General features: G+C 41.5%; 1 protein-coding gene and 1 non-coding gene across 4 annotated transcripts; both read right to left on the bottom strand.

Moving 5' to 3' along the window:
* Positions 1 to 1549: 1549 nt before the first annotated feature.
* LOC133390177 (solute carrier family 35 member E3-like) lies at positions 1550 to 19702 on the bottom strand. Of its 3 annotated transcripts, XR_009764330.1 has the most exons (6): positions 18895 to 19701; positions 17594 to 17704; positions 15270 to 15428; positions 11929 to 12011; positions 10399 to 10679; positions 1553 to 2903 (listed from the first exon to the last, which is right to left on the bottom strand). XR_009764330.1 is itself a non-coding variant. In XM_061638198.1 (5 exons), exons 1-5 carry the CDS (start codon positions 19282 to 19284, stop codon positions 10493 to 10495), a joined length of 930 nt encoding a protein of 309 aa, XP_061494182.1. In that variant the 5' UTR covers positions 19285 to 19701; the 3' UTR covers positions 2910 to 10492. The 3 variants fall into 3 exon arrangements, 2 of the variants coding, with proteins under 2 accessions (XP_061494183.1, XP_061494182.1); XM_061638198.1 differs by lacking the exon at positions 1553 to 2903 and having other exon boundaries at positions 2910 to 10679; XM_061638199.1 differs by lacking the exons at positions 10399 to 10679; positions 11929 to 12011 and having other exon boundaries at positions 1550 to 2903; positions 18895 to 19702.
* Positions 19703 to 20249: 547 nt separating this feature from the next.
* Positions 20250 to 20331, bottom strand: TRNAS-UGA (transfer RNA serine (anticodon UGA)). The gene has a single exon. It is a non-coding gene; the product is annotated as a tRNA-Ser (tRNA).
* Between the last annotated feature and the right edge of the window lie 6379 nt (positions 20332 to 26710).

The following is a 26710-nucleotide window of genomic DNA, read 5'->3' as shown; positions in this document are numbered from 1 at the left end:
AGAACTCTGACAGAAAAAAGTCCAAAAGGGGTCTGGGTTTTTTCTCTCTCTTTAGACTTTGAACTCTTTATTCTTTCTGCCTGTTTTGTGTATCGCCATGAAAATTGAGAGGGTTATTAAGCAAGCGTTTCTGAGTTCAGGACTATACGTTTTGTTTTGAAATGAGCTTATGGGAAGCATCAGAATGGCATGGGGTATTTTCAATTTAACACTGCGGAATGTGAAAAATCCATGCTGGCTACAGTGCTCTTGCACATTTAATAGTGCTTTAATAGTGAGAAGTGATGTACCAAGAGCAATCAGGAGCTACAACACAAGGTCTGAGCGAGCAATATCAATGAGATTAAACTCTTAAAATGGTTAAAGGGAGAAGGAAGGCAAAAGCAAAAGGAGATAGAAACACAGTCAGAACCCTAAATGCAACAATACAGCGACTAGTATGTAGGGACAAAGAACTATTACAGTAGTTACTGTATAGAAATAGAAGAGGACAACAAAAAGGGTAGAACAAGAGCCCTGTTCCAAAAGATTAGAGAAATGTAAGGGAAATTCCCTAGAAAAGACAATAATGCTGGGAAAAACAGAAGGGAGTAGAAAAAGAGGAAGGCCAAACAAGAGATGGATCAATTCCATAAAGGAAGCCACAGACCTGAACTTACAAGATCTGAACAGGGTGGTTCATGACAGATGCTCTTGGAGGTCACCGATTCATAGGGTCGCCATAAGTCGCAGTCGACTTGGAGGCACATAACAACAACAACAAAGGGAATTTCAGCAGCAGATATAGGTTGCATGACAACCTGCTGAAATGCCCTATTCTACCCAACTATTAAAGGTGCCTGTCCCCTTTTTATCACAATTCCACTTAAATTCTGCAAATATTTTAATGTAGGCTATATTTGTTTAATGCTAAGACCAGGGAATTATATGCTCCTCATTTTAAGAAAGAGCTGCAGTCTACTTTTGAGATTTCAAATAATCAGCCAACACTGAAAAACAATAGATCCTTTCCTTCTGGCTTCAGATCCAGACACCTCAAAGTGTCTTCTTCATTAACTCCCTTCTACTGCCATTCAGATTTTTATACTAAATACAGATTAATGCCCTGGTGGGAGCGGAGGGCAAAGGGATTCTTTTGTCTCTGTGACTTCTATATTAATGACAGGTTGATTTTTGAAAGGGAGGTTCACACAGCTTTGGGAAATTGCTCGATGAGCTGGATACAGTGGTGTCGGTTACATGATTTCCTCTCTAGGGCTAAGATTAAGGATCAAGCATTCACACATCCCTCAGCCTTTGACAGCATCATTTTGGCTTCCATGGACAGAAAGACTGTCTCCAAGTTATATACCATGCTGCTGCCATTTGATAAATTGGACAGTCAGGTCTCAAAAAACAGTGGGAAGTAGACTGAAATGAAGTAATTGATGACACAGAATGGAGGATACTTTGGAACAAACCTATACTTTATATACATATATAACTGTTTATGGCAAAGTGATCATATGACTAACAACTGCTTCTTGTCCTATGATTATGAAAGAAAAACAGATCAAAACTGTAATATTAGATGTGCAATATATAGATGAATGTCAGACATATAATTATGGAAGTGTGTGTAGCATTAGTTTTGTACTGTAGGGGTCATTCATTGGCGATCACTCGTGGCCGAGTAAGATTGTCTTCCAAGATAAGGTCTTTTAACGGTGGGTCCGTAAGTGACTGTGGAGGCCAGTTCTGGATCCACACAGCCTCCCACAGTGAGGACATAGGTTTCCAGATGGAAGATGGTCACGATGAGGATTTGTTTGACATGCCTTCTGCTTAGCTCATTAACAATACCTTTCTCTTAAATGAACACACCAACACCATCATACCCCTGGAAGCTCTTAAGTAACTGAAATCTTTTCTAGCCTGCACACACGACAAATTGTACTGCTTCAGAGACAGTCCATAGGCAAGGCTAATAATTAAGAACTATTTTATTCAAAATAAGCAAACACACAAGACTTTCAATAAAACCCCTCTTCATTCTACTTACTACAAGATGTGCATATTTGGGTGGCATATTCTTAAATAGCTTGTGCATTCCATTTACATTTTTTTTTGCCACTGAGAAAACCAACTCCAGTGCAGACAGCCATTTGTACCATTCTGTTTGTATCCTGTACATTCTTACTGTGCACTGTATTTACAGCAATATCTTACAACTGCAAACCATGTTACAGCTGGTTGAGATGGGGAGATTTACCATTTTAGGTTACCTTTTCAGATACAGAATTGTCTTGCAGGAACTTTATACCTCTTTAATCCACACTGGTAGAGGCTACTTTGTGTCTTGATGCAGGCATCTGAATTAGTCTTTTGTTTTTAACTAAACAGATACTTGTGATTTATTTATATTTTTAAAAAGCTTGTGCACAGCACAAAATTAGTGCAAATTGCTTTATCAGTGCCTACACTGGAAAAATATGACTTGAGGATCATGCTGTTCTGAATGCATTTTTCTGCATTCTAATTTTAATAATTACAGATAACTAAGAAAGTATTTAAATCATTCTTAATTTTTACAGTATCTAAGAAACAATATGAGATGAAATGGTATGGCTATCAAAATACTGATAAAAATCCACAAAAATAGTATAAAATTCGGTTACTGAAGCGATTTGGCTATGAACACAATCAAAACGTCCGAGAACTGAATAATCAGCACTGGCCATGTTGCAGAAATCACTTCTGTGAGATTGCTTTTTCTACATTGTGCTTCTCAAATCACTGAAAGCCTTTCCAATCTGAGACATGGATCATAGTTGTGAAGAGACATCAGGAGAGTTCAGTATACCGATGATTTCACAGGAGCTGCAGAATTCAGTTATTCTCGCTCATATCACAATTCCCTAAAACTACATGGACAAAAATAAAACACAATACAGGCAATACATGGTGTGATTTTGAACATAAGTTGTGTTTGTTTTTAAAAAAACAAGCAAATAATATTTTAATGTCTTGTCAAATGAACTTTGTAGCTTCTGAGAAAAAGCTATGTACTCTTCCAAAGCAATTTTTTTTTTGGAAGTCGCAATCTTCTAGCTTTATATCTAGCCTTGCAGCTTTAGCCTTCTATCAGAACTAACATCTACTTGTAACAGTAAAACAACGGCACGCAGCAACCCTTGAGGCTTCTTCTACGTAAGCAGCAGCAGACTGCCAGCCTATACAAAGTAAGTCTACAAAACCCCTTTGAGACATAAATGGATATGATTTTTCAAAAAAGTGTTACATAATATTTTATTGCAGCATTAACAGTGTTCCTAAATAAATGAACAGCTCTGCTGCCATTTTGAAGAATACAAGTTACTGTTAGAAACTATATTATTTCTTAACATGGCTATTTTTTTTAAAAAAATTGTAAATTATTTTCACTGTTCAATACGTACAACAATAAAAGCAGAAACCAACAAACGACAAACATGTCACTCTGTACAAAGGAAAGTGAGTCTTAATGACAAAAATGCTTCATGAAAATGAGGGGGGGGCAAAGAAGAAAAAGGGGAGAAAACCTCCCCCACTCTCCCTCTTTTTTAAAGTCAAAAGGCAAGGTAAACATCCCAGAAATAAGATGGTGCTCTCGCATCAGCTTAATCTTCAAAAGCATAAAGGGGTATGAGATCGGAGTACATTCATCGGTAGTTATCTCCCTTCCCCCCCCCATGTGATCCTACATTCTTGGGCAAGTTTTTCATTCAAGACAAGTTGCCAAAGCCTACTAAACCAGTTCTTAAATGATAAGTGGTCAGCTCCCTTCCAATTTTTAGCTATTTCAAGCTGTGCTGTAAGCAAAAGTCTGGCTAAGAGAGACATCTGTGTTTTATTTATTATGTATTTTATTTATTTCATTTATACCCCACCTTTCTTTTCATGATAGAAACCCAAGGGAGTCTTACATATGGTTCCCAGGCAGTCTCCCATCCAGGCACTGACCAGACCTGGCCTCATGTGCCTTCAGACCATATCCTGAGGCTGGTTTTAGAGATTTCCAAATAACTTGTGGCAGACAGAAGCACCAGAGCCACATCTGGGTTAATTTTAGGCTTAAGAATTTTGCTAACAATATCAAATACATCACACCAGCCTTGCTCAACTTTATTACATTCCCATCGTAAGTGAAAGAGAGAGCCATGAATTAAGCATCCTGTCCAGCAGGGAGGCAAGAGGGAATGATTAAAATGGTTAAGCTTGACTGGAGTGAGATGCCATCTGTGTACTACCTTCAGGGCATTTTCTTTCATGAGAGCTGAAGTAGCACTAAACTGAGGGCCTACCCAAATACTGTCCCAGTCCTCCTCTGAAATCTCCATTCCCAGGTCCTTATTCCAGGCAGCGCAAGCAAAATTCTATTTGCCATATTTAAAATCTAGTAAAAGGTGGTGAATTGTAGAGATAAAACCTTTCTGATTGGAGAAGCCCAGTTTACATAGAGCTTCAAAAGTTGTCAAAGAGTTAGGTGGGCCTTAGCTTTTATATACTGCATTTGCAAAAGTAGAAACTTGTAATATTCAATACCAATTGATCCCCAGACCAGAGAGGAGTTTTTCCATCTGTGAGGTTTGCAAGGGTTTTCCCGTCAAATAAATTTTGCATTGTCAGCAGTCCCCTCTGCTCCCACCCATTAAATTGTTTATACTTATCTAGGTGACAGAATTACTCTACTCAAACATGATCCTTTGCCATTATTACAAAAAGAATCCAGCTAGCTGCCATTTCTGTAGCACCCCATTGGGTAGGAAAATAGGGAGAGTTTGGAAGAAAAATATAAATTTAAGCAGAATGGCCATTTTCACAGCAGCCACTCTACCCAGCCATGAAAAGGGCAGATTCTTCCAAGAATTAATATCAGTTTTATCACTTTGAATAAGGGATTAAAGTTACATCGTTTTAGTTGCCTTATGTCTCTAGTAATAGTAACACCCAAATATTGGACGCCATTAAAGATTAAAGGAAGATCAAAAGCATCTCACAATTGAGTCTGAGTTAATGGAAGAAGATCAATACAGAAAAGTTCTGATTTTCCTTAAATAATCTCCAGTCCTGCTGCCTCTTTAAAGTCAGCCAGGTGGAGCTGCAAGTGGGAGAGAGCACATTGGGTTAAAGGAGGACCTCATCAGCAAAAAAGTTAGTAAGATGTTCACGGCCATTAATGGTAAGATCTTAAACATCCGGATCTGCTCTAAGTTTATCAGCAAAGACTTCAATTGCAATAGCAAGTAAAATGGGGGATAGGGGACATCCCTGTTTGGTGCCCCTTAATAAATTAATAAAGAGGGAGTCATAGCCATCAATACAATTTGTTGCTTGGGATTCAGAGTAAAATTGCTGTATAACATTAAGGAAATAAGAGCCAAAATTTAATTTAGTCAATAAAAGTAGCAAAAAAAAACCCATTCAAGGAGGTCAAAAGCTTTAAAAGCATCAAGAGAAAGCAAAGTGAGAGGAATACCTATTTGGGAGCTAAGAACTACATTAAGAACTCTTCTTACGGCCTCTGAGAGTTGGTATAAATCCTGTCATTATAAATCCTGTCTGGTCAGTTTTGATATACAGCATTTAGAAATGAAGACATTCAAACTCTGTGCCATTACTGAGGTTAATAATTTAGCAGCCTGGTTCAGGAGAGCTATGGGGTGATAGGATTCTAGAGAACACGGGTCTTTATGGGGTTTAGGGATTACCACCAGCCTAACCTATCTCCAAGTCTCTGGAATCCTGTCCCCTTTCATGACTCTATTCATTAGTGCTTGCAAATGAGGGAGGATTTTACTAAAAAAATTATAAAACTCAGCTATAAAATAATCAAGACCAGGTTTTTAAGACACTTAATAGCAGCGACTATTTCTTCAGAAAGAATGGGCTGTTCAGATATTCTTTATGGTCTGGGCTTAATGGAGGAATGTGCATGTCAGCCAAAAAGGTAGCAATGGCTGATTCCTTTGCAGAGTATAGTTTAGTGTAAAAGTTGGCAAAGGCTGAGCTAATATTAGTTGTAGTATAGCATTTCTTGCCATCTAGAGAAGACACAATAGATATTTCTCAACCTTCGCTTATGCACAGCATTAGCTAGCAATTTGGAATATTTGTTCCCAAATTCAAAGTATTTTTGTTTCGTGTATAAAAGTGATTTTTATATACCATCTTTGTCATACGCTTATAATTCTGCATGCTTAGCAATCGGCTTATGTTAAAGTTTAGAACCATCCTTACATTTGTGAGTTAGTTCAAGAGTGGAGATCTCCTCCATAAAGGTAGACCTCATAATTTCTCTTTGCTTTTTCAGTATTGATACTTCTTTAATACATAAGCCCCTCATCACCTACTTCACTGTGTCCCTCACTGTTGCCTGGGAGAGTTCAGGAGAAACACTGAGTTTAAAGTATTCAATAAGAGAAGTTTTAAGTTTGTCAACTACTTCTCTTTTATGGAAAAGGGACATATTAAGTTGCCAGGCAACAGTGCAGGGACCACAATGTCCCAGATCCAGCACTAATGAGAGCAGGGCATGGTTGGTGATGAAGATAGGACCAATATCCACCTCAGTAACAGCAGGTGTTACTGCTCTAGAGAAGAGGAACATATCAATGCAGGAATACACTTTATGCCCTGAAGAGTAAAATGAATAATTTCGTTCTCATAGATGTTCCCTCCAGGTATCAACCGGGGCTAATTTCTCAACAGTATGGGAAAAGGCTAAGTTAGAGCTAGCAGTAGAGTGGTTTATCCCATTCCTATCTTTGCCATAATGGAGCACTTCATTAAAGTCGCACCCTACTACGATGCACACAATAGGAACATGGAATGTGAGAGGTTATCATACTTTGGACACATCATGAGAAGACATGATTCACTAGAAAAGACAATAATGCTGGGAAAAACAGAAGGGAGTAGAAAAAGAGGAAGGCCAAACAAGAGATGGATTGATTCCATAAAGGAAGACATAGACCTGAACTTACAAGATCTGAACAGGGTGGTTCATGACAGATGCTATTGGAGGTCACTAGTTCATAGGGTCGCCATAAGTCATAATCGACTTGAAGGCATGTAACAACAACAAAACTATGATGTCACCTTCAGCAAACATTTCTAGATGACTCAAGCCATCTTGCAGGAAAATAGATTTTTGAATATTAGGACAGTAGATAGATGCCAGTGTCATTTTTGATTCTCCATTACAGCCATAAAGAAAAAACTACTGGCCTTTAGGGTCTAAGAGTGAGTCAGTTACTTGAAAAAGACACCTGGATGCCATAGTAATGGCAACACCTCTTGATTTAGACGATGCACAGGCTGCATAATAGTCGCCAATCCATCAACCTTCAAGTTTGTTGGAGAATGTCTGGATCTGCTTTCTGTAATAGGGTCCCAATTCTAGCTCCCTTAACAGGGGTCCCCAGGTCATTTACGTTAATTGAGAAAAGCTTTATCCCAGGCATAAGACAAAGTTAAAATGGTGTGAGACAGGTATGATGGTGATGGAAAGACTATGTGAAGGTAGAGTGTGTTGAAAGTGACAACAAACTTTGTAGTACAAACTAAACCATAAACCATCTGAACACTGAGTCAACCCATAACGTGGGGAAGACTTCACACACAGAAGCCTTACAATCTGGAGACATACTCCATGATTCCTATGTTTCGACCTTTACAACAGGAGAGTGGCAAAACATAAAAATTCAAGAATGATCAGCACAACATTCCTCAAGTGGACAATTACATGAAAAAGGCAGAAGTTGTCCAGCAGAATATTCAGTCTGGCTCAGAAAGGGAGTTGTCAACAGGATCAGCAGGGGAATTGGGAGCTGTAGATTTGGAAGCACCACATTAATTTTTCTTTGACCATTTGGTAGATAGTGATGGGGTACTTCTATCATGTGGAGATTCAGGAGGCAAATTCAGAAGCTCAAGCCTCACCTCACGCAAGAGCACAGATGCTTGCCCTATCGTTGAAGCTGCATACAGTCAAAATCCCTATTAAACCATGAGCTTGAAAGGGTAGCCTCAGCGGTAAGCAACATTAGCTTTCTGAAAGATCTCAGTGAATGGCTTGAATTTTTTATGACGCAATAGGGTTTCAGGGCAAACATTTTGAAAGATCGCGGTTTGGAATTTGCATGGGAGATATGCTTAAGCGTGTGAAGTGCAGTGTATATTGACTCTCGTTTGCAAATAGTATCAAACTGTACAACAATGTCCCAAGGGGGAACATCATTTGGGGGCTTGTGTCACAATGTGCAATGCGCTCTTTCAGTGTCAGCTTCTATTATAGGCTCTGCTAAGTGTAGTTGTGCAAATAATTCAACAATAAGGCAATCGTATCTCCTTTTTCAGCATCTTCCTGTACCCCACGTATTTGCAGATTCTGCCTGTGACTTCATCTTGATGATTGTCCCGTTTGATCTGGAGGTCAAGCCCTTGATCTGCTAGCTTGTCTGTTCTAGTCTTTTGCTTCAAACCCAGCTCTAGAGCTTTATCTGCGGTTGTAGCAACATCTGCAACTGTGGCAGTTAGTTCTTTAAACTACTGTTCAAAAGGTTTTAGGGCAGCTTGCCAACTTTCTGTGAGGGTGATTTGCATTTGCTGCATCTGTGCAGCTAAATCAGCAAGAGAGAGCTCTACAGAGGCCTTTGACAGCTTTTCCCACCTTTGCTTTGCTAGTTGTCATTTTAAGCATGTCAGTTTCACTTTCCCTCAAGCTCTCAAAAGTTACAGCGCTCTAAACCTATGAGACTGGGAGCCTGAAGAACGAGAATTACAGTGCATGCAGTCTCCCCTACATCCCCTGACTGATGCTACTCACAAAACAAGATAAAGTTGGACAATCATCTACTTTTAGTGTGAAATCAGCAAGGAAAATTGCTGAGGAAGAATTAAGCAGCCATTTTGGTAGCGGCCTAGCCACGCCCCTCAGATTTTTAAAGTTATAATTGCAGGTCTGGACCCATCCTTCACATTTAAACCAGCCAACCCCCCACCAAAAAATCACACTTCCTGGTAGAATCCATGTGTCCAGTTTCTTCCAATTTTGTCTTCTCTATAATTGTGCTGGGGCCAACGTGCTATCACAGTCAGCCAATAAACAATAAATATAGTTTGGTTTAGATAGCAACTAATTGCTGTGGATGTTTTATTTTCTTCCCCAAAAAGCTACATTTTTTCCTCCTTAAAAACTCTACCACCTTACTTTAAAATTTTACAGAAATTTGATGTATTGATTTTTCAATTAAGGCACAGTCTGCAGTCTTCTTGAAGCATTCCCACATTCCTGTTCAACCCTGTGTAGTCCCATTATAAGGGGCTGACGCAGACATTGAATCTTTTATGTCATGGGATCGGTCTGTGGGATCACATGTGCCTTCCCAGCAGCCTTCCCCACTCAAAAGCAAGTCCCTCACAGCTTAATTATAGTTATGCACTGTCAACACAAACATTAACATTACCCTGAGTTTATCTTAACCAGCATTTTAAACCAAGAACTGAAGCTGATTAAAAATTTGGTTATTGACCAAACACTGCTTGGCATTAGCTGTTGTTAACACTAGCACAGATATAACTCTTAATGATGTTTGATGCTGATGTGTGTGTGTTTGTTACACAAAAATCTGGAGGATGTACACAAACCCATCTGAGAGACAGGAAATGCTACATCCAGATTGGTCTAAATTGTACATTAAAGAATCTGCCCTCTTGTATAAGCTATTTTGGGTCCTGAAGTAGGGCATGAAGAAAAGTACTTCAAATTACAGCAGCCTGCCCAGCAGCCAGTTACAAAATATTTTGTGAAGTTAGAAATCTGATCACGCTGCAAAGGATCGGATTGTTCTAAAAGTCTTAATAGGTCTGGAATACCAGAATTTTGCTTAACAGTGAATGAAGAAACTAGTTTTCTGAAATAAGTACTTTCTATTGGATTGTTAAAAATAGGGAAAAATATATTCATGCATGCTTATATTGAACTCAAGATTTCATTCCAAAGTTTGTTAAAAAAAGAAAAGAAAAACACAAACAAAAAGTGAAAATTGATTTCCCATTCTTTACCAGAACAAGATACGATGTTCATTTGACTTTACAATATCAGTAGTCTCATTTCTAGCAATGGTAATACTGACATAATCAAAAGGACAGAATGAACGCCTTTGGCAATTAATGTCACATCTACCTTGATGAGTCCATTTGGTATAAAATAGGAGAGTTCTCTTGGAATTGCCACTATAATTAATATAGAAATAATTTACATGTAATAGAAAAAAACAATATTGTAGAAGTTGAGTTTATGTAGGGCCTGATTTTTTTTAAAAAAAAGAAACTGATGTTTCTCAAAAATAATTTTAAAAAACAGAATGACGGTACCTTAATAAACAGTAACAGGAGACATATATTTCTTCATTTTGCTTGTTTTAAATCAGTGCATATTCAAAAGACTCAGTTGCCATCCATATCAATACTATGGACGCTGAACAAGCTTGCTCTTGCTCCCTTCTTGCTCACTCAGTTTGAAGTGAGTATAAGCTAAAATGCCAAACAATGTACACGTAATCCCAAGGCCTTGATTAATTGACAAAGGGTCCTTAAATAAGAGGTAGCCTCCCATGAGGGTGATACAGAATTTGAAGTGTCCAAACATATTGTAGCTACACATTTCTGTTAAGGAGCATATATTTACCAAATATTGTTAAATGTGTTAAACATGCTGAGTTCATGTATCACTTATTTATACACCAAAGATGCAATCCTGTGCAAAGTCTGGCTGTTTAAATCCTACTGCAGTCAATGGGATTAATAAGCAGTCTAACTGTGCACAAAGTTGTAGCCCATGCTTGCTACCTAGACTGTCCCCATCACTCTCGCAACCCACATGTTTGGCTGCCAGCTACATCTCAGCTACTATAATATACGCTTTTCATGCTTTATATAACAATATGCATTTCATATAACTTTTATCAACAAACTGAAATTTAATTATCATTCAATTACAGGAATACCCCGCATTAATGTACGCAATGGGTCCAGAGCGAGTACATAAACCAAAAATGTACTTAAAGTGAAGCGCTACCTTTTTTCACTTATCGATGAATATACTGCACTGCAATCGTCATATACAGGCATAACTGATGTAAATAACGCATTTATAACTAAAATAAACACAGTAGGCCTTATTTTAAGAAAAAGTTTGTAGTTGGAAACTGATCGGGCGGTGGCGTCATGCCGTTAAGTGTCCGTTCTTGCGAAGCAAGCGTACGTAAACGGGAATGGTGCTACTGTAAATATGTCTGTACTCGCGAGTGTCCGTAAAGTAAAGGTCCATATAGCGGGGTGTTCCTGTACTAGGAAATGACATAAAATACATCCAAGCATTTGAACACTACAAAATTGTGCTAGCAGAATTCAAAGCAACTGCTTTCTGGGCCCAATGCAAGGGGCTGGTTCTTCCCTATAAATGGGACTGCCCCACTGTGCCGACTACTTCTGTCTCCAATTATCTCAAGCAGCAGAGTTGCGGAAGACCCTTGTCTGCAACACTGGAGAGTGACACCAGTCAGAGTAGGCTTAGATGGGCCAGTGGTCTAATCTGGTATAAGGCAGCTTCATACGGTTTGTGGGTTGGATGATTCCCCATAGCAGCTTTTGTGACCAGTGAGGGGTGCAGACTGGGGAGGGGAGAGTTAGTGACATCCTCCCCCACCCTCTGATTGATACAGGATCTTTGGATCCTAGCCACTGTGTTTTTGCAGTCTTGTAATCAGGACAAAACATGTTAATTATTAGTTGCTTCACATCCCACTGTCTTTACTTTATTAAAGTTAGCAGTGTGAATACTAAAGAAATGGCTCTTTTTTTCTAATGGAAAGCAAGACATATGATTTTTTTAAAAAAGGATACGTGACTGGTGAAGTATTCCCAATGATCCAGTAAATTGACAAGTTCACCATAAAGGCTATTATTCCAGAGAGCAGCACCATAAACTGTGGATTAGTAACAGGGGGGGGAAATCAGCACTCTGGCATCAATACGTTAACAATGCTGAACAGCTACAGTACTGTATAGCAAAATGAAACAAGCTAACAATCAAATAATCAAATATGGCTTCTAAACAAAATGTCATACTGGTTTGCAGAGCACACAGTGTTCCTCCTTAAAGTGGCATGAACAGCTGCTAAAGGAGGCATGGATTCTCTTTGACCACTCCCCTCAGTCTAGTTTGAGTGCTGCGGTTTGGTCAGAAGCTACAGTGCCATTTTTGCTTTCCCAATAATTGCACATGAACATAATGGGCAGCTTACTTTGTAAGCACAAATGTTGTGCTGATTGATGTTATTTGGAAGATTCTTGGGGAATCCTCTGGAACCTGCAAAAAGGCTTTCTCTGGTGTAGCACTTAGCCTGTGGAACTCCCTGCCTCAGGAGATTCATCTTGCTCCTGAAGTGATAGCATTTTGATGCAGGCTGAAGATCTTTTTTATTCTAGCTTATAGCTTGTCTGGTGTTAGAATGTATTAAGCCCAGTTGCCTGTCCCTGTTACTGATTTCATCTACTGCTTCCCCTGGCAATGTTTTATGTTTTGTTTTTAACCTGGGCTGCTTTCACACATGGGGCTGATTGTGTTAGTTTAATGGATTAAAAAGATAGCGCTTCTGTCCCAATTTCTAAAATTCCTTTCACGCTGCAGTACCTGTTGCATTAAGGAACAGTAGCTTTTTCAGCCGATATACCGGCATTTCGTGCAATGGTCTTTCACGCAGCTGCAATGTACATCTTGTTTACATCCCTCACACATTATACACATGCACTGTTCCCCACTGTGTAGGAGGTCTAAGATTTTGTCCCATTGTCATGCAAGCCCTCTCCCTTTGACTTTTAAATTATGTTAGTTGTAATGTCAGTTGTATAGACACAGGGGTGTGTGTGGGAAATGCTGCTGCTACCAGTACCTTTGCTGGAATACTAGTACAATTTTCATCGGGGGGGGGAAACCCGCACACCTGAACAGCAGGAATGCGCTGCATGCTGGGATGCCTGTTGTGAGCGGCTGCAGCTAGCACAAAACTCCTGCAATCTTCTGGGTTCCCAGTCTTGCAAATGGATTATTTCTGGTATTATTTATTATGAAAATTAATGCTAAACTTGCACTATATTCCACTAGAATTCTGGAACCAGCTTGTACGTTGTGTGAAAAGTCAAATATAACATGCAAATTACCAGGTAAGAAATCGTCAGAATAGCAAAATAAAGTGCAATGTCAAAGCAGCCCTGATTGTTTTTTTAAATGCTGATGTTAGCTGCCTTGGGCACTTCCACTGTTTTATTCTGTCACTGCTGGGGAAAGGGTGATGCTTGGTGGTGTTACTGATTTTTTTTTAATTTTGGTATTTTTAAGTACTGTACAATTGTTTTTAGTTTGAAAGCTGCCTAGAGCAGTTTATGGATGGGCAACCACCCAAATATAATAAATAATAATAATTTCAAATAGAGGATTTAATATTTTATTAAAACGTTTGCACTTTGTGAGTTTTTTCTCTCTGAAATAGTTGCTCCCAGGAAGGGGTTAAGCACCATCAACTTAGAAGCCTTATTACTAGGGGGCAGCATGCAGCGGCATGTTTACTCAGAAGTTAGCTCTCAGTATACTTTTCCAAACTCTGGTTAGGATGCAGTGTAACTTTATTTATTCCTCTGTCCCCCCCAACACACCCATTCACCACCCTTGACATACCCCTTTTTTGTACCCTTTGAACTGGCATAACTTTTGCCTGCTTGAAATACGCCAGCAGGACTTTCTCTTCGTCAGTGTGAGCAAATACTCTGGAGGAAGTCATTTACGTTGGCTTATGGCCACCTCAAGGGGTAGGGAGACAAGGCACATCCTAACCGCTCCCAGCTGGTGCATCTGGGAGTTAGGACTGCACTGCATGGCAGATTTTCAGAAGCCCTAGTATAAAACAACCCATGATGGAGTCAAACAGTTGTATGACATAAAGACATTTATGTTTGAGGTGCAAAGTTGTGAGAATGGCCTGTACTTATTTATCACATTTATATGCCACCTTTCTTTGAGTTACTCCCAAACTGCAGAGCTGAAGGAAAGTATATGCTGGCCTCTGCCACAGGTCAGGAGACCAAGAGCCATGAGGAAGCTACACCTCTCACCTCCCAGGGAGATTATAACAGCCAAGAAGGGAGCAGCCTGGGTTTATCCGTGGACCAGGGAAGGAGCTGCTATAGAGAGCTCTCCACTTCAACTGCTGGATGCCCTGGTACCAAAGGGCTGAAGGGAAGCACACTCTGGCCCCAAAATCAGAGCTTGGAAAAGTTACTTTTTAAAACTACAACTCCCATCAGCCCCAGCCAGCATAGCCATTGGATTGGGCTGATGGGAGTTGTAGTTCAAAAAAAGTAACTTTTCCAAGCTATGCCCCATCCATCAGCTAGGGACTAAGGGAAGCTGGGTTGTGTGGGTTTGGGGTTTGTGTCTACTACAATCTACTGTAATCTGCCTTGAGGATCATTCAGTCAAAAGGCAGGATACAAGTTTTCTAAATAATCATAATTTATTATTTATTTCTTATTTAATTTGTATCCCGCCCTTCCGCCCAGCAGGAGGCCAGGGTGGCAAACAAAGCACTAAAAACACTTTAAAACATCATAAAAACAGATCTTAAAATACATTAAAACAAAACAGCGTTAAAACATTTTAAAAAAACAAAAAACCCACAACTTTAAAAAAGGGTTAAAAACATTAATTCACAATAAAGACATAGGATTCTCATCAAGACACTGACCAGACCCAGACCTGTTTAGTTTCAGGAACAATGCTACATCATGTTCCTTCAGAACCAATCCCTGAAGAAGTGTGATGAGCAAAGAACTCCATAGCCGCCACTTATTTGGACTAATCAATCTCAGTTCAATAAATAAGGCAAGTTACAATCCATAACTAGTTGGGCCTACATAAATGGCCCCATGATTCCTAGTACTTGGCAGCTGTTTAAGCCAGTGGGCAAAAAATAAATGTCTGGATTCACTTATTTAGTTCAGAATGTAACCTCCAAGCTTGGGTTCTTTCCAACCCCCTATATTTGAAGCAGTTGTTCAAGAAGTTCTATTTAGCCAAGGATTTTCCACTTTGTATACCACAATTACTATAACATTTCATTTTTGATGATGCTACTTAAGTGTGAATGCCCAAATTTAACAGGTTTTTTGAAAACACACACACGGCTTACCGCTGCAGAAAGTGTCCAGGGACCGAATATTCCACCTTCGCCAAATACTGGTTCAAAGAAGGGAACGACACACAACAGCATGCCACAAGACATTGGGGCTTGATAGTACAGCAACTGCATGGAGTTCACCTGTAGCTCATGTTGCTTTGCTCCTACCCACTAAATCAAGAAAAATACCTTAATAACCTATGACATCCAACTGTAATTATCTTTCAAACACACCTGGTTCTTGGTCAGCTATCCAAAAGGGCATAAATGTTGACTGAACATAAGCAAAGGTTTTGAGACAGTATCAATGGTGGCAGCAGAGTTTACCTCAGAGAAACAATAGCAGGTTAAGGGAGCAGCCCACAGATATGTGTTTTTTTTAAAGGGGCAGAGATACACGGGAGTGAGGCTTGTCTGTGAACCTGGTTGTTTATAGCACTGGCCCAGGGAATACAGCAGAGTCCCTGGTAGCAGCATTATTTATTTTTATTTAGTTAGTTAGTTTAATTTATATACCGCCCTAAGCCCGAAGGCTCTCTGGGCGGTGTATATATAGCATTGCTCTTATAGCATTGCTATAAGAGTGGGTTGGGTAATTAAAATGTGTTTCCATCAGCTATAAACAGTGTAGTGGCTGATACAATGCTCACTCACTGGGCTGCCCCCCCTTTTAAAAAGCATGTTGTGTTCTGCAACAAATCTTGGAGCTCCTCTGTACATGCTGATCCCTCCCTCTTGTTTTTCAGCATCCCAGTGTGGGCTCCATAACCATCAGTGCTCACCTGTCCAAGTTTACTATTAGGAGTGATGTAAAGAGCTAGCCAAAATTAGTAGTTTTTCAGTTATGAAATGTGTGTACAAAGCTTTTGAATGGCTGCTCTGATCTTAACTGTTCCCATTTTAGGATCACAGTTTCAGAATAAGAATACCGTATAGTATTTGTGAATCAGTTATTTGTTCAATAAGTAGACGAACAAGAACTGTCACTGTAGCCGCTATAGTTTTCATTACAATATACTTTAATGTTTGTGTGGAAACTAGAAAGACAGAAAATGCTCCCTATTCTGTTATTATGACATCACTGGTGTGTAATTCCAGCTTCTGCTAAAGAAATTACTGCTCTTGAGCTAGACTCCCTATTATGCGATTATGACATCACTGGCTTGTTGCTGTAGTTACTGGAGGCTACTGCTCTTGAGCTGGTTCATCACTCTTTCTCCTGCTGTCATCTTGAATGCTGCAAAATCTTGTCAGGCCTTTCAGGTAAGAAAGTTTCAGTTTTTGATGGATGGAAGATGGGGATCCTGTATGTACGGCTATTGAAGCTAGGTTCCTACCATCTTTCTTGATAACTTACTCTCCTTTTGTATGCCATGAAAACTCTTTTCTCTCTCACCTCATCATTAGGGACCTTAGGAATGCTGAGGAGGGGCATGTACCAGTGGGGCGCAGAAGCCAGGAGAAAGCATCCAAAGGGGGGGGGAGAGAGAGAGAGATGGATTTAATTGAAAGGAGAGGCTTGTCTGTTCTTTGTGTGTTCGGGAGTGCAAGGGAGTGGAGTACCCCTAAGTTTGGCAGCAGGATAGGATAAGAGTTCAGATGACCTTTCTTTTTTGAAAAAAATTAATCACAACCAAAATTCAAGCAAACCCTCTCCCATTCCCACTCTGTCATATCAAATTTCAGACCTTTCATGATCCCTCCTTCACTCAAATCTGGCAACCCTAAACATGCAGATAAGATATTTCAGGTGGTATCCAACTGAACAGTTCTGCTGGCGCAAGCACTTTGGAGTGTGCAACAGAACTTCTCCCTCTCCTTGCACCCCCCCTAAATCTAATGAAGTGTTGGGGGAACTCCCAGAACATATTTAGGGGAGGGAAAAGGAAGTTGCACTACACGGCCAAAAATGCTTGTGCTAGTGGAACTGTTGAGTTGGATACTGCCCATCTCTGGGATGAGTATAAAAAGAAGGAAGTATAACTTCAGGTTTGTGTCTTTGGAGGCCACTGCACAACAGTCAAGAGAATACTTCCTAAACAAGGGTGCACATTTTCACCCCAAAATAAAGACTGTAATCATATAATACCACCACACCCAGATTTGCCTGTTGCTTGCAGACAAATAGTTTCAGGTGCTGACTACTACTATTTCATATTTTAGTGTTGCTAAGAGTGTGAAGTGCAGCAAGAATATACTAGCATTACAGTCCCTTCCCAGAGGGTCTACCAACAGAGACAGATAGGACAAAGGTGGGAGACTTACAGGCATTACAACAAAATGATTATTATTTTGAATTTGAAATTGCATACGATAAAAGGTGATTTCTTACTCACCACTTGGTAAAGAGATGTAACTAGAACACCAAGAGAAGCAAATACCATGCCAAGAAAGTTAAATTTCACGTCGTAATAGGAATTTAGGAAAACACCTAAAGTAATAGGAATCTGTCAGGGAGAGAGAAATGAATGTTATATGTTCTACGTATTCGCTGTCAATACAACTCAACAAAACAAAACTTTTCTTATCCCCAATGTCTCAAAGTTCTCAAAGCCCAAACTTCTATGTTCACATCCAGAGATGGTGCATCAATAATAATTTGGCAGAGGAAAAAGATCACCACCGATAAAATTCACATATAAGCAATGTTATCGGTTAAGAGAAATGAAAGTAGTGACAGCTAACAATGTATCTGCCATCCAAAACACTGTGGGCAGTTTGCACCTCTTTCATGAAAAACAAGATTTTGTTCAAGAAAACCCAGCAGAGGAGCACTCCACAGATACAAGGTACAGCTCACGGAACAGGATGATTAACTGAACCACCTATTCACACAACTTTGCCTTGGCAATTGCATCGCATGCAGGTCACAAAGATATCTACTATGATATAGACATACCTAATCTAAAACCAAAGTGTAATCTTTGCTTCAGAGGTATTCTTTCTACACTTATGCAAGTTTATGCAAATCCAGTCAACAGATTGACTAAAACCGAAACAATCGATTCAAATTTGGGGGCTTAACAGCACAGTCTGGAGATCCTAAATGAAATGCATTGCTCTTCAAAGCACAGGTGCATCATAACTTTCTCCCCTTTCCTACCGCCTATACTTCACAACCTGAGCTGCCCTTTTTCTCCATGAGCTTCAGAAGAGCAATGTACAGTTTTGAGAAAGGGAGGGGAGTCAACTCCTTGTTTAATAGGGCTAGACTTATTTCAGAACACACTTGTTTTCAGAGAACATCGTTTCTCTGCATTTTAAAACGGTAATCCGAATCTGTGAAGGAGAAACAGCAGAAAGTGTGAGCTGGGCTTAGTTTGCGGCTCCAGCACCATCACTCATTTTCAGTAGCAGGCCTATTTAGGGCATACGAGGTAATAATACAAAGCACCTCTGCCCCTGTGCAGAGCGAACTGCCTTCACAAATTGGCACAAGGAGGAAAGAGGCTTTCAGGTCAGAGCCTGAGAGACTTTCGGGAACGTTTCTTTTTAGAAGTCACAGCTCTGTTTGGTGGGTGGACAGCAGCTGATGTTTTAGGGAAACGTTCCCGTGTACAGGCGAGAGCAGCTCGTCACTCTTTCCCCTTGTTTGAGGAAGGCTTCCAGGGTCGCTCTGTTTCCCATTCCTTCTCACCAGGGTGAGCTTGATGCGGGTAGGGAAAGTCTTGCCGTAAGCCCCGCTCTGGATGAGCACGATGACCGGCGTGGTCATGGCCTTGGCCAACTGGTAGGTGCCGATCGTGTTGTTCTGCAGGGACAGGTTGGTGAACACCACGAAGCCGCAGAAGCTGACCGCCAGAGGCAGCACCTGGCGGGGCCGCAGGCTCTTGGGGGCAAAGATGCCCAGCGCCTGGCACACGTACAGCCCCAGCCAGGTGACCGCGAAGTGCACCAGGGTCAGGGTCAGGTTGGGAAAGCCCGTTCGCACGTACAGCCACTTGTTCAGGAAGACGATGCAGATGGACGCCGCCAAGTTAACCAGCAGCCCTGCAGCCAGGCGGCCCCGCTCCGGAACCCATCCCATGCTGGAGCCGAGCCCCAGCTCCTCGTCCACAACCTCCGAAAACGCAGGAGCAGGAACCGCTCTCGGGCAGGTGGCGGTGGCGGCACCACCACTGGCCGCCACCACCGCCTCCTTGCCGCCCAGCCACGTGGCTCCGGCGCAAGATCTTCCGGTGCTACCAGCGGGCAGCCCCGCCCTGGCAGAATCCGCCCCGCAAGTTTCCAGCGGATATGGTGTTCGGAAATAGCCCCAGCCTTCTCTGCCTTCTTTTGCAAACGCAGAGAAAGCAAAGTCGTTATTTGTGGGGAGAAACCGGGGGTGGGGATGCCCGTCTGTGCCAATTTCAAACCCGTCCTAAAAAACTGGAAGGGGAACCTAATAAGAAAATATAAAACGCATGCGCGACCACAACGTTCCAAATGTAAAAATGTCCTGCCTTCAAGTCGATGGCGATAGGATTTTCAGGAGGCTGAGAGGCAGTGATTGGCCGAAAGTCACCCAGTGAGCTTCGTGGCTATATGGAGATTCGAACCCTGGTCGTAGTCCAACACCTTAACCACTACGTGCCAAATGTCACTCCCTTAAAAGTCTGGTTCACGTTAAGTATTGCAGAAACCTTATCAGGTTTACTAGCCGTGGCTTAAATCTGCTAGTTGTTTTCATGCAAAAGCAAGCAATAAGAGTCTTATGTTCACCCACCGAAGAATAACCCACTTTGGTAACTGTTGCACCAAGAAGATAAAAAAGAGGCGTGGCAGTCTATAAATAATTATTTATAGTGGCGTCTGTTTGTTATCTGAAATAACGTATTATGACTGTATGTGTGTTTACAAATAAATAAAAGATTGAGTGACAGCATCGTCACATCGACCTTGGGGATGAAATGAGGCGAAGTTTAATTTGCCACGATACACACTTGAATTTACTGCTCACTTGGATTACGGATTGGGTTTGTTATGAAAATAAAAGAGTAACCTTTACTTTTTCGCAGCGAGCAGGGTTCGAACCTGCGCGGGGAGACCCCATTGGATTTCAAGTCCAACGCCTTAACCACTCGGCCATCGCTGCTACACGAAATTCACACCCAAGTAGATCTAGTTAGCAGAACAGGAAGCGATGTTTCCTACTACCTTTAACTGCCAATCATAATTAGAGCACCCAACTACAAAACAGTGCTTCTCCGCTTCTCCAATCCACAACTGGGGAAAGGCGGGCTCGCGCAGAAGCCGCAATGTTTCTTTAGAAAACAACTTTACCCAACAATGACGGGTCTCGGGAGGCGCTACAGAGACAGCAACACTAAAGATACCATTCTACCTCTGGTCGACCTGACGTTTCCAGAGACAATCCTCACTCATACAAACAACTATCCACCCCTTCGCCAGGCTTTTTCGCTCTCCCTCCCGCCAAAGCCATTCTCTTTCTCTCCCCCCACCATCCCTTATAATTTGCCTCCTTGAGCGCAGTTCAATTAAAACAGTTCAAACGTTGGCAGGACAGCATACAGTATTTACACAAAGGTTGCCAATGTATAAGAGAGAGCCCCTGAGGTAAGAGAGATGGTTGTGCTCAGCTGAATTGGCACACTCCACATTAGGCATGATTTCCTTCTCAAACATCCCTGGCTCCAGCCTCCATCCCAAATCACTAGTGGAGGAAGCCTTCTTTTGTGTGGGGGAGAAGGGGGAGGATGTATGGTAGCTAACGATGGACTTTCATGGCAGCTAACAGATATAATAAATGAGATCTTTAAAATGTCAGTAGCTGCCACCCAACCCTGGACATGGTCACCTACTACTGTACAGCAACTCCTGAATCATCACAATATGGTCCTCAAGTGCCCTTTTATCAGGCAGCCTACCTCCATAACGTTTCCCTTTTGCAAACGCAGAGAAAGCAAAGTCGTTATTTGTGGGGAGAAACCGGGGGTGGTCGTCAGCCACTCTCCCCTTGGCTTTTGTTGTTATGTGCCTCCAGGTCGATTATGACTTATGGCGACCCTATGAATCAGTGACCTCCAAGAGCATCTGTCATGAACCACCCTGTTCAGATCTTGTAAGTTCAGGTCTGTGGCTTCTTTTATGGAATCAATCCATCTCTTGTTTGGCCTTCCTCTTTTTCTACTTCCTTCTGTTTTTCCAAACATTATTATCTTTTCTAATGAATCATGTCTTCTCATTATGTGTCCAAAGTAGGATAACCTCAGTTTCATCATTTTAGCTTCTAGTGATTGTTCTGGTTTAATTTGTTCCAACACCCAATTATTTGTCCTTTTTGTAGTCCATGGTATCCGCAAAGCTGTTCTCCAACACCACATTTCAAATGAGTTGATTTTTCTCTTATCTGCTTTTTTCACTGTCCAACTTTCACATCCATACATAGAGATCGGAAATACCATGGTCTGAATGATCCTGACTTTAGTGTTCAGTGATACATCTTTGCATTTGAGGACCTTTTCTAGTTCTCTCACAGCTGCCCTCCCCAGTCCTAGCCTTCTTCTGATTTCTTGACTATTGTCTCCATTTTGGTTAATGACGGTGCCAAGGTATTGATAATCCTTGACAAGTTCAATGTCCTCATTGTCAACTGTAAAGTTGCATAAATCTTGAAATTAAATCCAGACAAGACAGACGTGCTCCTGGTTAGTCGAAAGGCAAATCAGGGAATAGGGATTCAGCCTGTGCTGGATGGGGTTACACTCCCCCTGAAGACACAGGTTCGCAGTTTGGGTGTGCTCCTGGACTCAGCTTTGAACTTGGAGGCCCAGGTCTCTGCAGTGGCCAGGAGTGCTTTTGCCCAGCTAAGACTGGTGCGCCAGCTGTGCCCGTTCCTGGAAACGCCTGATTTGATTACAGTGATGCATGCCTTAGTTACATCCCATTTAGATTACTATAACGCACTCTACGTGGGGCTACCTTTGAAGACTGTTCGGAAACTTAAACTGGTACAAAGAGCTGCAGCCAGAGTGCTAACTGGGGCTGGTTACAGGGACCATACAACCCCCTTGTTACGACAGCTCCACTGGCTGCCAGTTTGTTTCCGGTCACAATGCAAAGTGCTGGTTTTGACCTATAAAGCTCTATACGGCCTAGGTCCAGGCTATTTGTCAGACCGTATCTCCCCATATGAGCCTGCCTGGGCCCTGAGATCTTCAGGAGAGGCCCTTCTCTCAGTCCCAACACCTTCGCAAGCGCGATTGGTGGGGACACGAGATACGGCCTTCTCGGTGGCTGCCCCCAGGTTCTGGAACTCTCTTCCTAGGGAAGCACGAATGCCCCCTTCCTTGCTATCCTTCCGTCGGCAGGCAAAGACTTTTTTATTCCGACAGGCTTTTGGACTAGAAGATGTTTAAGATAGGGCCTCATAAGGTCTGTTGTATTGTTCTATGGTCCTATTCTTAATGTTTTAAATTGTTTTAGTATCTTAAGTGTATGTTTCATGATTTTAATGTTACGAATAGTTTAATTCTATTTTAATTGTATATTTTTGTACGTTTTTTACCTATGAGTAGTTTTTATTTGTAAGCCGCCCTGAGTTCCAGTTTTAGAAAAAAGGGCGGGGTAAAAATAAAGATTCATTCATGCATTCATTCAAAATGGTGCCTTGCAGATCCAGCCACCCAGTGTGAGAGTCTCAGAGCTGGTATGGGCTCTGTCAGGGTGCTGGACCCCATCAGCCACCTGAGGGTGCTGGCTGGGTGCCACTGTTGCGTCTACACACAGATATGGATATACTCATTTAATGCAGCAGTAAAGATAAGAGAAATCGCCCCTGCTCTGTTTCCCACAGTGATAGTTACATCTATATGTTAAAGATATTTCTCCTTCCTCCTGAAACCCCCTTCAGTACCCTGCAGAAAGAAATTCTTCATATATTTGCTTTTTCTCCAACTGGAGGTAATATCAAGCAGTTCACACATGATCATCTACAGATACTATAGTCCCTATCCATGTCACATTATTTTTCCTGAATTTACTCTGAAACTACGTGATGAATGTAATGCAGGGTGTAACTATGGAATGTAACCATGGGAGTAGTATGATACTACTCATGGGAGATAGTAGGGTAAGGCTTACAAATGGAGATCATTGTGATATACTATGCCTACAGTGTGAACCGCTTGGCAACAACTCTCCAAAATCACAACTGTGGAGCTATCCAGCTCTTACTTCTAATTCTTGGGAAGACAGGCTTTTCATTTATTTATTCAATTTATATCCCAATGTATATTTATATTGCAAAGATTGCTTCTGTAGCCTAGAGATGGAACAAGACCTGCCACTTCATCTCTGAGGATATTTGAAGACCAGGTGTGGGGAAACCCTTTTCATCCTCGGGCTGCATTGGTTTGGTTTCTGTGTAACCTTCTGGGGCTGCATGCCAGTAGTGGGCAAGGCCAAAGCTATAAGTGGGTGTGGCCAAAACAAAATTCGTGGCCCCTCATTCTCTTTCCCTGTCCTCTTTCTTGCTCAGTCTGTCTTCTCTTTGCTCCTTTCTTACTTTCCTTCTCTTTACTTACACCCACTGTATTTCCTTTTTTTGTACATAGAACAGGTGTGGGGAACCTTTGGTCCTCAAGATGTTGCTGAACTACAGCTCCCATCATCCTTGGCCATTGCCTTGGGGAGCAGGGCTTTGGCCAGGCCCTCAGTGGGCTGCATGGGGAGAGGTCATTCATCCTAACACCCCCACCCCACTCTCTTGCCCGCGGTCGCTCCGCCACCCCTCTCGCACACTCCCTCATTCATCCTAACACCCCCCACCCCACTCTCTTGCCCGCGGTCGCTCCGCCACCCCTCTCGCACACTCCCTCATTCATCCTAACACCCCCACCCCACTCTCTTGCCCGTGGCCGCTCCGCCACCCCTCTCGCACACTCCCTCATTCATCCTCCCTCATTCATCCTAACACCCCCACCCCACTCTCTTGCCCGCGGTCGCTCAGCCACCCCTCTCGCACACTCCCTCATTCATCCTAACACCCCACCCCCACTCTCTTGCCCCCACTCACCCCCCTGCTCACTCACTCACTCTACCACCCCCCACTCCCCCCCCCCGCTCGCTCACTTTATATATATATATATATTTAAAATATGTGGTCTTTAGTTGCGGTTGCGTTGCAAGTGTGCTTAGAGGGCTGCTGTTGCAAACTCAGGGAAGTAATTTTCATATCTATCTCGCCCTTTTTAGTGTGTTACATAGATCATCAAATGTATGTCAGTATTTATTTGGCTGCAGTAGAGATGCGGGGGCTGGAAACGGAACGAGACGAACAGTACCCTTTGTGGTACTAATTTGAAGGGTTAGATCTCTTTGAGAGATTGTAATTACAAAGAGCTTTGTTTGATCTTGCATCAGAAGCGAAGCTGACCTCTTAACAAAGTGAGAGAAGTGTAGCCAGAGCTGGTCAGTTTTAGATTTAGTTGGCTTGATCTTGGACACAGAGCTGGCTTCTTTTGGTTTAATTTCCACTTTCTTCTCTAATCATTTGTTTCCCTTCTTGGAAAGTGTTGATGCTTCTGTGTTGGTTTTCTGCACATTTTTGTTTAATTTAAAAAAGAACATTTTTTTTGTTCTACAAGGATGTAATGATGCTGTATAAGCTGCCTTGGTCCCTTTAAGAAAGAAAGATTTTGTATGTGTGTAGAATAACTGGGCATTTATCAGTCTTGCAGTAGAGGAATGAAAGGCAGCATCATACCCCAAACCATAATTTGTCATTGGCAGCAAACTCTTGAATTACAGAGATTTTATTTATTTATTTATTATTTGATTTATATCCTGCCCTTCCTCCCAGCAGGAGCAAGCCCAAATGGCAGCGACAGGGTTTTTTTCCTCTCTGTTTTTATATCATGGTGGCATAAAACATTCTTGGATTGTAGGTCTTGAAATGACTTTTTCTGGATTTTTTTATGACTTCATGTAACATGAGAAACAGTAACTCCTGAAAGACTGCATGTTTCCTTTTGTCCTCCTTTATATCTATCCCTCTTCAGAGACCTGTGGTGAATGCTTTAATAATTATGTTAAATGGACAAAAATAACAGATGATGTACTAATTTCAAGTTTTTGGAAACACAGTTCAGTTTAAACAGGATTACTTTTATCTAACATTAATATAAAGTGTTTTCTGATCTGAAATATTTAGCATGAAATTATTAAATTTTGTTCATATAGCTTATTAGTTTACCATTAGATAGGTAGGCATAAGGATACTTCACATAGCTAGGCTATCACTAAATAGTAACTGTCATAGGCAGAGCGTGAACAGATGTACTCATCAGCGAAACTTTTCAAGGTTTAAGCTGGCAGCATGGGCCTGTAGGTAGTAACACAGATCCAGATCTTCACGGGATGCTGCCTTATAATAAGTCAGGCTATTAGTCAGCTATCATACCACATTGACTATCAGCGTATTTCCAGGATCTTAGGCAGGGGTCTTTCTCAGTCCTACCTGGAGATGCTAAGTATTGAACCTAGGACCTTTCATATGCAAAACATGTGCTTGACCACTGAGCTATAGCCCATAATGTGTTCTGACAAAAGATACGAAACCCACCACATGAAAGAGGAGCTTTGTCAAGGGCTGCGCCTCTCCTCTTTACTCAGTCTGAAGTACATTCTTGTAAGATTTCAGCATGCACCTCAAGTGTTCCTAATGGGTACTGGATAGTGTCATGGGGATGGTGTTGAAGACTCATGGCTGTGCTTTCTTGATTAAGGAATATACAGTAGAGAAGGATCACATATTGTGCATGTGTACCTTGAAGGCACCCCAATAATAACGAAGACAATTTTTTCCCTATGCATGAACTAATGTTCACGGATGCCTGGGAGATCAGTCAGATCATTCCATTACTGCGTCAAATGGGAAACCAGGACATGTTTTCCAGGCATCTGTCAAATGAGCAAGGGGGAAAATCCTGTCAAGGGATGCTTGTCCTGAAGAACAACCCAACCTACTGACAAAGAAATAATGCCCACTGAGATCCATGGGACAGAATACAAATTTGCGGTACAAAATTCCTTGAAGGTGCTAAAATGTCTGTCAGTAGCAGAAAAGAGCAGGAAGCAGACGGCAAAAATTATGTTTATCATGGTTCACTTCAGTCACCTTGGCAACTGCTCTTGAGGGGGTTTATTATGGATTGCTGATGTTCTTTTACTCTTTAATTTTCTGTACTTTGTTCTTTTATATAACAACTGGAAATGAGTTTGTCATATTTTCAGTTTTGGTCTATTGACTATAATATTAAACGTCACTACATTAAACCAAGTCTTACATGTGTAGTAACGATGACATGTCCATGCGTACTCCATTTGCGCAACCAGAGATGACAAGCAGCCATCTAACAAGGATCCACTAATTGTAATTATTATTTTTACATTATATCCCACCTTTTCTCCAGGGAGCTCAGAGATGGCATACATGCTTCTCTTCTCCATGT

This window comes from Rhineura floridana, chromosome 8 (assembly GCF_030035675.1).
Source record: "Rhineura floridana isolate rRhiFlo1 chromosome 8, rRhiFlo1.hap2, whole genome shotgun sequence".
NCBI lineage: Eukaryota > Metazoa > Chordata > Lepidosauria > Squamata > Rhineuridae > Rhineura > Rhineura floridana.
Note: the sequence above shows the minus strand (reverse complement) of the source record. Positions and strands in the feature narration are given on the sequence as shown.

Coding starts and splice junctions, on each gene's coding strand:
- LOC133390177 (XM_061638198.1), bottom strand. CDS start 19,284: ATGGGATGGGTTCCGGAGCGGGGCCGCCTGGCTGCAGGGCTGCTGGTT. Junction 15,429..17,593: donor TTACATCTCTTTACCAAGTG/GTGAGTAAGAAA, acceptor TTCTTGATTTAG/TGGGTAGGAGCAAAGCAACA. Junction 12,012..15,269: donor CCTGGACACTTTCTGCAGCG/GTAAGCCGTGTG, acceptor ACTAATCCACAG/TTTATGGTGCTGCTCTCTGG.